The sequence below is a fragment of the Carcharodon carcharias genome, chromosome 12 (genome assembly GCF_017639515.1).
Source record: "Carcharodon carcharias isolate sCarCar2 chromosome 12, sCarCar2.pri, whole genome shotgun sequence".
Lineage (NCBI taxonomy): Eukaryota > Metazoa > Chordata > Chondrichthyes > Lamniformes > Lamnidae > Carcharodon > Carcharodon carcharias.
The window spans coordinates 48707391-48722117 of record NC_054478.1 but is presented as its reverse complement, the minus strand read 5'-3'; the positions used below and the strand labels follow the sequence as shown (position 1 = coordinate 48722117).

General features: G+C 43.1%; 1 protein-coding gene across 1 annotated transcript in view; it reads right to left on the bottom strand.

Annotated features, from left to right (window-relative positions):
• The window catches only part of LOC121284671 (lactase-phlorizin hydrolase-like), a 78865-nt gene that overhangs the window by 25219 nt on the left and 38919 nt on the right, over positions 1-14727 (bottom strand). The window contains exons 8-10 of the mRNA XM_041200230.1: positions 7415-8787; positions 4019-5575; positions 3235-3503 (exon numbers count right to left, since the gene is read on the bottom strand). Coding sequence (XP_041056164.1) covers positions 3235-3503; positions 4019-5575; positions 7415-8787 — 3199 coding nt within the window. The remainder of the gene's footprint in view (positions 1-3234; positions 3504-4018; positions 5576-7414; positions 8788-14727) is intronic.

Genomic DNA, 14727 nt, shown 5'->3' with positions numbered 1-14727 from the left:
GGATGTGGAAAGGATGTTTCTTCTTGTGGGAGAATCTAGAATGAGGAGGCACAGTTTAAAAGTAAGGGGTCTCCCATTTAGACAGTGATTAGGAGAATTTTTTTCTCTCAGAGGGTCATGAATCTTTGGAACTCTCTTCCTCAAAAGAGTTGGAAGCAGAGCCTTTGAACATTTTTAAGGCAGAAGGAGATAGATTCTTGATAAGCAACAGGTGTAAGGTTATCCAGGGGAAGGTGGAAATGTGGAGTTGAGGTCAATCAGCTCAGCCATGATCTTATCGAATGGCAGAGCAGCTCGAGGAGCCGAGTGGCCTATTCCTGCTCTTAATTTGTATGTTCATATGTAAAGTAATGAGGGGTCCAGACAGAATGGATAGAGAGAAACAGTTCCCATTGATAGAAGGGTCAAGAACCAGAGGACACCAATTTAAGGTGACTGGCAATTATTTTTTTATGCAGCAAGTGATTAGGATCTGGAGTGCTCTACCTGAGAGTGTGGTGGAGAGGGATTCTGTTGCGTCTTTCAAAACAGAATTGGATTAATATCTGAGGAGAAAAAAAATGTATGTCTACAGAGAAAAGGAGGGAGAATGAGACTAGCTGAGTTGCTCTTACAGAGAACCAGCACAAACACAATGAGCCAAATGGCCTCCTTCTGTGCTGGAATTGTTTTATGACTGTATGATCTATTGAACTTCTGGCTGGATTTGCACTAACAGCCATTCTAAATTGTATTTCAACAGGAACAGAAAATCTAACCTAATGTGTTTTGTCTTGGCACTGAAAACATATCAAGTTCTGAACTTGTATAACCTTGAAAGTGTATTTCACCATTAATGAAGATGGACTCTAAGGGCAGAATTTTGCCCTTGATGGGTGGGTGGGTCCCACCGGCTCGGCAGCGGGCGGGCAGCTGATCGCCACCACCGAAACGGGCCCTGCCACTATTTTGAGTGGGCGGGCCGCCCGACAGGAAGCGCTATGCACTTCCTGTGCAGGGGTGGGGGAGGGATTCCCCCTGTTGCCTTAGGGAGAGCGCTGACAGTTTTTGAAAGTTGAAAAATAGAAAAATAAGAAAATTATTAACATATCCTCCTCATGTGACAATGTCACACGAGATGGGACATGTTAATAAATATCACATAAACTTTATTAAAGTTTTTTAAAACAGACATGAAACCTCATCCCGGCAGTGAATGAGGTTTCATGTTTCTTCAGAAGCCCACTGGGGCTCCTGGCCTGCCCGCCAACATTAAGGTTGGACGGGCAGGGCCTTTAATTGGCTTAATTATCCTGTCAATGGCCTCAATTGGCCATTGACAGGTCGGCGGGTGGACAGCTGATTGCGCTGTGCCTGCCTTCTTGTATATTTAAATAGGGGGGTGATGATGTTGGGGGTTCCCTCCGACATCATCCTGCGTCATTTTCATGTCAGCAAGCGGGCCCCGCCCCCTGCTCGCCGATGGAAAAATTCTGCCCTAAGAATGGATTTTCTGTCTTTTAAATAGAAACACACTATTGAGTTGTCTCTGGACTTTAGAAAACTGAAAGGCTATTTCCTAAAATATATTATGGCAGTAGTTCTGCCCCAGGATGAGGGGTTAAGCTGTAGTTTTTTTTTTCTTTATTCTTTCATGAGATGTGGGTGTCACTAGCAAGGCCAGCATTTGTTGCCCATCCTTAATTGTTCTTGAAATTAGGGGCTTGTTAGGCCATTTCAGAGGGCAGTTAAGAGTCACCCACACTGTGTGGTCTGGAGTCTCATGTAGGCCAGACCAGGTAAGCACAGCAGATTTTCTTCCCTGAAGGACATTAGTGAATTAGATGGATTTTTAACAAAAAATCGATGATAGCTGTCATGGTCACCATTAATGAGCTTTATATTTCAGATATTTTAATTGAAATTATATTCCACCAACTGCTAAAGTGGGATTTGAACCCATATCTCCAGGGCATGAGCCTGGGCCTCTGGATTACTAGTTCAGTGACACCATCTCCCCATTATAGTACAATGTCAGAGCTGGCAGCCCATTTGAGCAGAGGTAGTGGTGCAGGGTAGGGTAGAGTGCAGTAACTACTGTGATAGCTACTTTACCTTCAGTGTTATTAAACTATTCCCGAAATCTTGCTTTTGGAAAAGTTATCTGTGCTGTCTATGATATTGGAATGACTATAAATGTCATAAAGAAACAGTGAAATTAATGACAAGCGAAGATGGCATAAGAAAGACTTTAGATCATGAGCTTCTAAAGGAAACTATACAATTGTAGCCAGCAAGTAGAAACTGGATTGTAGTGATCGATAATAGTATTGATCATACTATATAATAGATAATACTAGGGGCAGAGTTTCAAAATAAGATGGAGATGAGGAGAAATTTCTTCTCTCAGAGGATCGGTTATCTTTGGAATTTTCTACCCCCAATGACTGGGTCACTGAATATATTCAAGGCTGAGTTAGACAGATCTTTGATCTACAAGGGAGTCAAAGAGGAATTGGCAGGAAAGTAAACTTAAGGCACAATCAGATCAACCATGATCTTCGTGAATGGTGGAGCAGGCTCATGGGGCTGAATGGCTTACTCTGACTCATTATTCTAATGATTTTGTGAACTTAAAATAACAATGGCATGATATTTTGGGAGACAGAGCACAGGATAATTTGTGTCACATGAGTTGGGACATGTTTTTAAATTTATGAAAATTTATTTATTTGATAAAAATTTCAGGAAATCTCATCCCACTCGTGGATGAGGTTTCCTGAAAAACGCAAAGGCCACTTGGTCTTTTTGCCTGCCCGCCAACCTTAAGATTGGACGGGCAGCCTTCGCAAGTTGGCTGTTTACCTTTCAGCGGCTGCGCAGCCAACTCCGGCACGCGCTCACCGAACGAAATATTACGATGGTGTGCGATGATGTGCCCGACATCATCGTGCGTCATTTTACGGGTCAATGTGTTGGGCCTGCACCTGCACACCGACGGAAAAAAACCTGCTCATAATTTTCTTCCATTTGTAGATATACCATTGTTTAGATACTTAATTTCATAGTATGGATATACAGAAATTGTGGCCTTTTTCTGATTAAAACTCATGGCAAGCAATAAACAATGGGCATGAAAGTTTATTATTTCTGTACGTAATCACTATGATCATGATAAAACATCAATTCTGTGTTCTGGACTGCATTCTCTACTGCCAAAATCTATGTAAGTGTGCACCTGGCTTAAAAGCTAACCTGATAGGCAGCAGTAGCCGCGCTCCAAGCAAAGTTCTTCGGAAATTCCCCATAAAGAAATTCATCATCTTTCTGAGGTGGGAAGCCATTGTCACGAATTATTTCTGCATAATAATGTGCTGACCGCTTGGGAGTTCTTTGTCTGTTAGGATCTTTGAAGCTTACATGATGCAGCCCAAATTGCAAACTGTATCCATTGACCCATTCAAAACTGTCCAAGAGGGATGCAGCTGTGTAGCCTTTAAGATTAACATCATCCAACTTGTAAGCTGCAATTTTTTTAAAGAGAAAAGAATGAATTCCAGGTTATTTGACTCATAATTATGGTACTTTGGGTTAACTATTCAATTATATAATAATATTTTATTTTACTGGATTTTCAGTACCCTATATCTATAAATGAGGATGCAGCTACTACAGCATATAACTGAAAACAATATTAATATTCAGAGAAAATTCTTCATGGAGCAGAGACAACTATTTCTACTAATCTATAACAATTGTTTTTTCTGCCCTGACCCTTCTCATTTTTCTCTTGCTTTTCTCTCACTTTATGTTCCCATAATTTCTATGTGTTGAAAATTCAAGAATTTAAATAACCTTTTAAATAAAATAGAAAAGATCTAAAATTAGCTTAAGCCTGAAGAGAAATAACTAGAAGTCACAGCTTCCTAAAGAAATCCAAGTATTTCTATATAATTTTGTTAGACAAGGTCACTTAGATTTTTTTATCTCAATAAACGCTTCCAGCACTGTTTGTAGCAGAAAAATAGAAACAAATAACCTTTTAGAGCCTCATTGATATACGTTTTGTAGTAGAATATTCTGTCTGTATCATCCACAGTGGAAGTAGGCTTTGTTGCTACCCCATTTCCAGTTATGTAAATAGGGGGATTGTTGTATTCTTCCTTGATCCAGTTCAGTAGTCTTCTCAAGCCCCAGGCTACAGCCTTTAATTTCTTAGTAGCTGAAGTTGGCCAACTTGAGTCAAATTCTTCAGCCGTGTCTCGATCATATTTATACGAAAACTGTTTGAGTTTGGCAATATGATGGCGTACAATTTTCGTGGTGTATGTACTGAGACAAAAAACATCTGCAGTACCACGGATAAGAGCTTTCTCTTTCTCTGTAAACTGAGGAAGCCTTGAAGCTGATAGACGTTGCAGTTCACTCTTGTTTCCAACCTGCCATTTCATTGCCTCAGGGTAATCCCCATTTTTAAAAATGGGGTGTGCAAACCAGCCCAAAATAAACTGCAGGTAGCGATCAGCTGCAGCTATATCTCGGATGTTATTAATTGTCTTGGGTTCCACCCAGTCTGCATTAAGGCTGATAGAAATTAAGCCTTTCTGTGTACTTCTGTATTTATCATCATATGTGTGAAAGGCTTTGGCGTGAGCCTTCAGCACCACATGTGCCACTGTGTATGGAAGATTGCCTGGTTTGTTTAAAGCAGGGGGAAAGGAATCTGTGCCATATCCTTCCCAGCTGAATACAGAGGGTTCATTAAATGTTATCCAGAACTTAATTCTATCACCAAAAGTTTTGAAGCAGTAATCAGCATATGCATTAAACAGGTCAACCAGTTCCTCTTTCTCCCAACCTCCAATATTTTGAAGAGCTTGAGGTAAATCCCAGTGGTAAAGTGTTACCATTGGTGTTATATTGCTTGCAAGAAGACCATCAATTAGTTTGTTATAATAATCAACACCTGCAAGGTTCAGTGACTCAATTCTTCCATTGGAGAAAATACGAGACCATGAAATAGAAAAGTGGTAGTTTTTAACTCTCAATGCTCGGAGCATGTAAAGATCTTCATCAATTTTGTTGTAACTATCACATGCAACATCTCCAGTGTCACCATTCTGGACCATATTGGGCGTATGTGTGAAATTGTCCCAGATATTAAGTCCTTTTCCATCAGCATTCCACCCACCTTCGACTTGATAAGCCGAAGAGGATATACTCCATTCAAATCCTTCTGGGAATGTGTCATAGAAGAACTTGTCCCTTTCCATAACCTCTTGACTTGAAAACTTCTCCCACACAACTTTAGCCTTTGAGGGCACTTCAGATGCTGGCAAATTCCTCAATCTTTTAACATTGTTGTTGGGAATAAGGGTCTGAATTAAATTGTTGGAAGAGCTGTTAACAAAACCATTATTCTCGATTATCTGTGTATAAAAATATGCTGATTCCTTTGGAGTCCTGGGTCTGTTAGAATCTTCAAAATTTACGTAATGAAGCCCAAATCTTTGGCTGTATCCTTGTGGACCTTCAAAATTATCCAATAGTGACCATAGTGTAAATGCCTTTAGATCAACATTATCCATAATCGAAGCTGGTGGGGGTGGGAGGGGTGGAAATTAAATCAATGTTAATTATGTTTTACAGTAAATAAATGTAACTAATCACTGTGAGACTGGCAATCAAATAGTTTAAAAGACAATAGTCAACTTTGCAGCAAGTTTTAAACTCTTCATTAATTTTGCAGAAATAGTCCATCACAAAATAGATTCATAAGTAAATGTGAAAATACCATCAGCTCTATCTTTCTTTTATGTAACCTATATCTATACCTTCTTGCCAAACTCATAATCTTTACAGCGCTTGATTCATTTTTGCTAGCAAGGGCTTATGAAACCTCACAGCATTTCTGCAGTATATCTAAGAAAATGTATTTGCTGCAATTTCCCTCAAATTTGAATACAAATAGCAATTTGCCATTTGCTTGAACTTTGTCTGGAAAATATGAATATTTTATTATTTAAAATAGTTTAACGGAATTGTTATCTGGCAGGAATACAGATTAAGTTTGTAGGAGAATAAACTCCAAATCAGCAAACCAGAATCTGGACTCCTTGAACCATTATTAATATAAAACTGATGATAGAGGCTTAAAATAGTGTACTTCAATTTGCCATGTCAGATCTACCATTTTAATTGAGGGTGTGTTGAGAAGGCCGTGGCTGTTTCCTTGGCATTCCATTGCTTTTATTCTTTCATGGGGTATGGGCATCGCTGGCTAGGCCAGTGTTTATTGCCCTTCCTGAACTGCCCTTGGGAAGGTGAGCCACCTTCTTGAACCGCTGCAGTCCATGTGTGGTGGGTACACCCACCGTGCTCTTAGGAAGTGAGTTCCAGGATTTTGACCCAGCAACAGTGAAGGAACGGTGACATAGTTCCAAGTCAGGATGGTATGTGGTTTGTAGGGGTACTTGCAGCTGGTGGTCTTCCCATGTATCTGCTGCCCTTGTCTTTCTTGGTGATAGATATCTTGTGCTTGGAAAGTGCTGTCAAAGGAGCCTTGAATTGCTGCAGTACATCTTGTAGATGGTACACACTGCTGCCACTGTGTGTCGGTGGTGGAAGGAATGAATGTTGAAGGTGGTTGATAGGGTGCCAATCAAGTGAGCTGTTTTGTCCTGTATGGTACTGAACTTCTTGAGTGTTGTTGGAGCTGCACTCATCCAGACAAGTGGAGAGTATTTCATCACACTCCTGACTTGTGCCTTGTGGTGGACAAGCCTTGGGGAGTCAGGAAATGAGTTACTCTCCACAGAATTCCCAGCCTCTGACCTGCTATTGCAACCACAATATTTATGGGGCTGGCCTAGTTCAGTTTCTGGTCAATGATGATCCCCCCCTAGGATGTTGATAGTGGGGGATTCAGTAATGGTGATGCTATTAAATGATCATGGGGAGATGGTTTGATATGCCATGATATTGTGATAAGTGTACTATGATAGTTGTGACCTTGTTTGACCAGGCAACAACATACTAAGCTGGGCAGACTAGACTATAAGGTTGAAATATTGTGATCACCAGAAACAATGCACCTTATAGTGGGGGGATGGATGTAGGTTTAATAGCAAAATAATTGAGGTTTATTGCACTTTTAAAATAAATGAGAACATTCTGTTTTAGTAGTGAATTAATAGATGGATATATACTAGTAGAGTGTTCATAAATATCATGCATCAATACTAGACCTGTACTTGCAATACAAGATTCACAACTATTTGCTATATTATTGTTATTAATATCTTGTGATACAATAATTAACAATACTAAAGCTGAAAAGAGTGGCTATGTAATCTATGGATAATTATCATTCCCTGTTACTTTCATTTTTATTTTGCCATTTTTATTTATAATTACACAAATAATATAAACTTACCCTTCAGTGCCTCATTAATATAGGCAGCAATATTCTCTATCCTTATGGTGTCATTTATTGAATCAGGGCCACCATATTCTGTTGGCACACCATATCCTGTTATGTAAATTGGAATGTTGGTACCTGTATATTCCTGGGTGACGAAATTTAATAACCTTCGTAATCCCCAGGGCACAATATATATCCATGGAGATGCAGTCGGGCGCCATGATGTGTCTATCTGTGGAGAAAAATCCCCAATGCGATTGTAGTTTGAAACACATGTTTTATTAGTGGTAGAATTGATTAGTCGAGAGGTGTAGTGACTAAGACCAAAAAAATCTGAAGTGCCATTTATATGTTGTTTTTCTCTTTCTGTAAATGATGGAAGTTGGACAGGAGCAGAAGGACATTCCTGATTATATTTTTTTATCTGAGTTTTTAAGGCCTCTGGATAGTCACCATTAACAAAGATAGGATGAGCAAACCAGCCCAACATAAATTGCAGGTATCGATCAGCTGTTAAAACATCTTGTGGAATATCAGGGGAGCTAGGTTCAGCCCAATCTGAATTTAATGCTATCCCTACTTGGCCACGCTGCTGAGAACGGTACTTCTTGTCATAAATGTGCCAAGCCTCAGCATGGGCCTTGATTATAGAATGGGCCACCTTGTAGGATGCAGTAGTTGGATCACTGATTCCAGGTGCATGTTCTCCTGTGCCATATCCAGCATAACTAACTACCCAAGGCTCATTAAATGTGATCCAGTACTTCACACGGTCTCCAAAGGTAGCAAAACAAAAATCTGCATAGTCACTAAATGCTTTTATTATGTCCTCATTCTGCCATCCACCAATGTCTTGCAGAGCTTGAGGAAGATCCCAGTGGTATAGAGTCACCATTGGCTGAATGTTGGACTCCAGCAGACTGTCAATTAATTTATTATAATAGTTTATTCCAGCTTGGTTCTGTTTGGCCTGGTAGCCTGTAGGGAAAATTCTAGGCCATGACAAGGAGAACTTATAAGAGTTAGATTGTAAACCTCTCATTAAATAAACATCATAATCAATTTTATTGAAACTATCACAGGCAACATCTGCGGTCTGGTTTTTTTCGATTTTTCCTTCATGAGCAAACCTGTCCCAAATACTTTCTCCTTTCCCCTGTTCTGCCCAGCCTCCCTCAATTTTAAATGAGGCGGTAGCTGTGCTCCAGAAGAAAGCCCTGTGAAAAGTGCCATACAGCAAGGAGTCCCTCTCCGTTTCGGATTGTTGAGAAAACTTCTTCCATACAGTTTCATAAGATGTATGGGGAGATGCTCTATGAAGGTAGATTTCGCTGTTACTTTCTTCAAACTGAGGCTTGTTTCCTTCTTCCACTGGAGAAAAGTTACTGAAAACATTAAGTAAAAATGGTTAAAACAATTTAGAAATCCCATTATCTCAAAACACTGAACATAAATATTTTAGGCTGAATGTCAGTGAAGTGCTCATATAAAATCCCATTACAAAAAAAGACCCAAACAAGCATATGTTATGCACTTATTGCTGGAGAATATCTCTGAGTAAAATGAAGATAGTGGTCTATACTGAAGGCACACAAGATTTAGGGACCAAAGTTTCAAGTTTGCTGCTCCTCCTTCAAATACATGGCCACATACAAGCAGGAAATCACAGTGGGGCTAGGGTGGGATGGTGTCATTTAAATGTCTGGGTGGGCAGCTGATGCCAATATGTGTACACCAGATGTCCTGCCCCAACTGTAAGTAGGAAATCAGAGCTACAACCAGCAAATCTCAAGATGGAAGCCGGAGGCCCTTAAAGAATTCTTGAAACAACAACAGCTTTCGTTTATAAATCATCTTTATTGTAGAAAATGTCCCAAGGTTCTTCTAGAGAGGTATAACAAGTAAAATGGATGCGAAGCCATTAGGATGACTGAAAGTTTGGTCAGAGCTATTTATAAAGAATATATATAATAAAATGTCCCAAAGTGCTTCACAGGAGCATAATATAGCAAAATTTGACCCTGAGCCAAAGAGGTAGCTTCTAAAGAGTGTCTTAAAGAAGAAAAGAGAGGTAGAGAGAGGGGAAAGGTTTAGGGACTGAATTCAAGAGCTTCAGACAGCCACCTATGATAGAGGGATTAAAATCAGGGATGCTCAAGAGGCCAGAATTAGAACAAAGATATCTTTGAGAGTTGCGGAGCTGAAGGAGATTAGAGTCAAAAGGGGTGTAAGACCATTGAGAGGTTTGATAACAAGGATGAGAATTTTTAAAATTGAGGAGCTGCTTAACTGAGACCAAAAGTAGGTCAGCGAACACAGTGTTGATAGGTGGTCAGGTTTTGGATAATTCAGGGTTATGAGGGTAGAAAGTGGGAAGCCAGCCAGGAGTGCATTGGAATATTCAAGGCTAGAGGTAACAAAGGCATGGATGAGGGTTTCACTAGCAGATGAGCTGAGGCAGGAGTGAAGTTGGACGATGTTATGGAGGTGGAAATAGGTTGTCATGGTGACAGTGTAGATATGTGGTTGGGAGCTCATCTCAGGGTCAAATATAGCATGAAGCTGAAGATATAGCAACCAATAGTGGTGAAGGAGAGGAAAGTTTTACAAGATGCCAAGATCAGACGAGATTTGGCAGGGTGGTTGTGGGGATGAAGGGGGCTATTGAGAAGAGAAGAATGAGGGCATGGAGGAGTTTAAACACAAGGATGAGAATTGTAAATTTAAAGCACTGGCGTACCAAGGGTCAACCTAGGTCAGAGAGAACAGAGTGATTGGTACAGTATAGGATGTGGACACCATAGTTTTAGATGGGCTGAAGTTTATGGAACCTGAAGGTTGAGAGGATGACCAGGAGGTACTGGAATGGGTAGTTCTGGAGGTTACGTATGTCTGAATGAGACTTTCAGCAGCAAAAAGGCTAAAAAGTAGGGACAAAGGTACCTATTCAAGTACATACCAATTTCTATGCCGTCTGGTTTTTAAATATTTTTTTAAAAATATAATTTCTTTGCTTAGAATGCCGTGAATCAACCACAGAAATATTTCTCCTAAGTAAACTATTTTTATTTTATTCGTTCACAGGATTTCGGCATCGCTGGCTAAGCAAGCAATTATTGCCCTTCCCCCAATTGCCTTTGAGAAGGTGGTGGTGAGCCACCGTCTTGAACCGCTGCAATGTGTGTGGTGTAGTACACCCACAGTGCTGTTAGGAAGGAGTTCCAAGATTTTGACCCAGCGACAGTGAAGAAATGGTGATATAGTTCCTTGTCAGGATGGTGTGCATCTTGGACGGGAACTGCAGGTGGTGGTGTTCCCATGCTTCTGCTGCCCTTGTCCTTCTAGATGGTAATGGTCGTGAGTTTAGAAGGTGTTGTCTTCGGAGGCTTGGTGAGTTCCTGCAATGCATCTTGTAAGTGGTACACACTGCTGCCGCTGTTTGTTGGTGGTGGAGGGAGTGAATGTTTGGGTGGGGTACCAATCAAGCAGGCTGCTTTGTCCTGGATGGTGTCAAGCTTCTTGAGTGTTGCTGGAGCTGCACTCATCCAGGTAAGTGGAGAGTATTCCATCACACTCCTGACTTGTGCCTTGTAGATGGTGGACAGGCTTTGGGGGGTCAGGAAGTGAGTTACTCACTGCAGGATTCCTAGCCTCTGACCTGCTCTTGTACTCACAGTTCGGTTTCTGGTCAATGATAACCTCAAAGATGTTGATAGTGGGGTATTCAGCAATGATAATGCCGTTGAATGTCAAAGGGAGATAGTTGAATTCTTTCTTGTTGCAGATGGTTATTGCCTGGCATATGTGTGGCAGGAATGTTACTTGCCACTTATCATTCCAAGCTTGAATGTTGTTCAGGTCTTGCTGCATAAGGACATGGACTCCTTCAGTATCTGAGGAGTTGCAAATGGTGCTGAACATGGTGCAATCATCAGCAAACATCCCCATGTATGTTAGAGGAAAGGTCATTGTTGAAGCAGCTGAAGATGGTTGGGCATTGAGGAACTCCTGCAGCAATATCCTGGGACTGAGATGATTGACCACAACTGTCTTCCTTTGTGCTAGGTATGATTCCAACTGGTGGAGAGTTTTCCCCCTGATTCCCATTGACTCCAGTTTTGCTAGGTCCCCTTAATGCCACACTCGGTCAAATGCTGCCTTGGTGTCAAAGGCCGTCACTGTTGTCTCACCTCTTGAGTTCAGCTCGTGTCCATGTTCGGGCAAAGGTTGTAATGAGGTCAGGAGCTGAGTGGCCCTGATAGAACCCAAACTGAGCATCAGTGAGCAAGTTATTGCTGAGTAAGTGCTGCTTGTCGACAACCCCTTCTATCACTTTGCTCAGGATCAAGAATAGAATTATGGGGAGCCAATTGGCCAGGTTGGATTTGTCCTAACTTTCGTGGACATGACATACCTGGGCAATTTTCCACAATGCTGGGTAGATAGGAACATTGGAGCAGGAGAAGACCATTTGGCCTTTTGCACCACCATTCAGTAAGATCGTGGCTGATCTGGTTGTTGACTCAGCTCTACTTTCCTGTCTGCGGCCCCCACCCCCCCTCACCACCCCCCCCCCTCCCCCATCCGCCCACCCTTCCCCACCTACCCCCCCCCCCCCCACCCCACCCCTCCCCACCCCTCCCCACCCCCCCTCCATAACCCTTGACTCCCTTGCCTAGCAAACATCTGTCCAAATCTGCCTTCAATAAATTCAAAGACCCAGCCTCCACTGCTTTCTGGGGAAGAGAATTCTACACAACAATGACCCTTTGGGAGAAAAATTTCTCCTTATCTCTGTCTTAAAAGGAAGACCTCTTATTTTTAAACTATGTCCCCTAGTTTTAGTATCCCCACAAGAGGAAACATCCTGCAGGTATCCATCCTATCAAGTACTCTTAGGATCTTATATGTTTCAATTCAATAAGATCACCTCTCATTCTTCTAAACTCCAATGGGTATATTGCAGACCCAGTCCAGCAGCTGTGTCCTTTAGGAATCGACAAGCTCTGCCAGTAGTGTAGTAGCATGATCTGATACATAAATGTGGGTCTGAGTACAGTACCGCAGATGCAATGATGTAAGAAGGCACATGACCCAGAGCCAGCGTCAGTCTAGAGATGTACAGAGAAGGGTAAAGAGTTTGAATGAAGTCAGCTCCATACTTGAATTGTTAATAAAGACTTAATACAAATCTGGGACAATTTGGCCCTAAGTGCGGCAGAGAGCAGGAGAAAGGATTTTACCCCACCAGCTGCAATGGAGGCTTTTCACACCATTTCATTCCATTCCTGCTTCATTAATTTTGCATTTCCGTGAAACATGCTGGCAGGGCATCCTCTGATTCGCCTGCCCCACTGTCATCTCAGGTCTTCAGTAAAGTGAGTGCCATATTTAAAGGGCACCCCTGCACAGAGCTAGCACTCTACAAGGGATAGGAAGCTGCTGGGAACTGATGGCTGCCAAATGCTGCCCCCAGCCTCCCTTGTGAGCCTACTGGATGCAGTGGAGGCGTGCCGCACAGTCCTCAACCCCCCTGCCTGGGTGAAAACCAGCAAGCAAGGTCACCAATCCAGTATGGAAAGCAGTGGCAGTGGTGGTCAGTGCCAATGCCCTGCAAAAGAGGACAGCCATTCAGTGCAGGAAGAGGATAAATGGTCTTATCCATTCTGCCAAGGTAAGTCACTCTTCTCATCACTCAACTCTCACTCACAAACCCATTACAGATCTGCAGGGATCTCACACCTCAAGGGACAACACCACTAACTCATACACACACCCTCACATCTCCATCAGGCTCATATCCTCGAGAGCTCGTGTCGTCATCCCATCCATGGCTCCACTCACCACACAAACGTTCCACACAGTGCCATATGTCCTGCTCACACTCTCTCCATGTGTTTTCATGCAGGTGAAGCTGGCTCACAACAGTAGGGAGAGGTCCCTGACCGGGGGTGCAGTGGCCCACATCACTCACTTTGAGGAGCGTGTCATCGTACTGATTGTTGAGGACATGGACCTTGCCTGCAGTGATGGTGAGGTTGGCAGTGAACACCCACATGAGGATCCTGCGCCACATCATCCCTCCCTCAACGCAACTGTGAGTGCGCTCTCTGTCTCCTGCTTTTAACTGTGCTGCCATTCACTAATGGTCTCTACTTTGGTTCACAGGGAGCTCTGCCAAGCGACCAATGCCCTCAGCCAGCCAGTGCCTCGGCTCCATCCAGGTCTGCACCTCCAGCTAAGAGGAATCCTCCACCACTGAAGAGCTGGAAATAAGCAGCCTGGAAGACCAATCACAGCGCTTACCCACACCCTCCACCAGCACAGAAATACTTTCCTTGGTGGGACCTAGATCTAGAGTAGGTTCGGACCCTGGGGAAGAAGCATCGGTGAGATCCGAGTCAAATGAAAAGCTTCTGGATTGGGCCTTCCAACTCATTGTGGAGAGTCAGCAAAAGGTGGGGGAACATCATGCAGAGCTGTTAGAAGCCCTCAACAGAGTGGCACGCAAGTCAGAGGGGTGCATCCGCCTGCTCTCTGATGCAGTGGTGCCCACATCTGCGCATATGGAGGTCTCCATTGGAAGGGTGGAGGGTGCCATGAAGCTGGATCAGGAGTGATTCTGGAGGGAGAAGTGTGTGTGTGTGGCAGGGCCTTACAGAGCCCCGTGTTAGCACTCTCCCGTGCACTTGGAGCCTTCCTTCCATCAGAGCTGACCTGCATTTCCACCTACCCACTGATCGCATGCTCATGCAGCACTTGCACCCGCCCAACGCAAGGCCCGTCTCATTTTTGATTTCAGAAGCACGGTTGTAGTAAGGTTTGTTTTCAGCTCTCCCATCCTTTCCCCTTCCCCAGTAACCCATGTCCTTTCCCCCATTACTGTTGACACCCCTAGCAGCACCTTCCACCTCCCCACCATCACCTACCATCCAGAACCCTTTTCTCTCAGGATGTCTAGGTGAACGTGCAGGTTCCCTATCTTCCCGAGAATTCCACCCCCGACTTTCTCCTTCACACCCCAGGGTCTGTGTCTGCCTCAGAATCTCCACCAACCACCCTTGCCATCCCTTCTACCACTACCATTGCACCCTCACCCTCCTACCCTATCAGCTCACTCTGCCCTCTCGCATACTCACCATTCCCTCCTACCATGTCCACCCTCAGTTTGTTACCCAGGAAGCAGTCATCGACTCCACAGACCCCTTCCTTGCATGTTCACTTGGACATCAGCCCCACCCCACCTTACAGCCTCCTCTACCCTTATTCCCTGCTCCCCCTGAAGTCCTGCCCTGCTCCAAACTCCTTCCCTGTCTCCTTCTTCC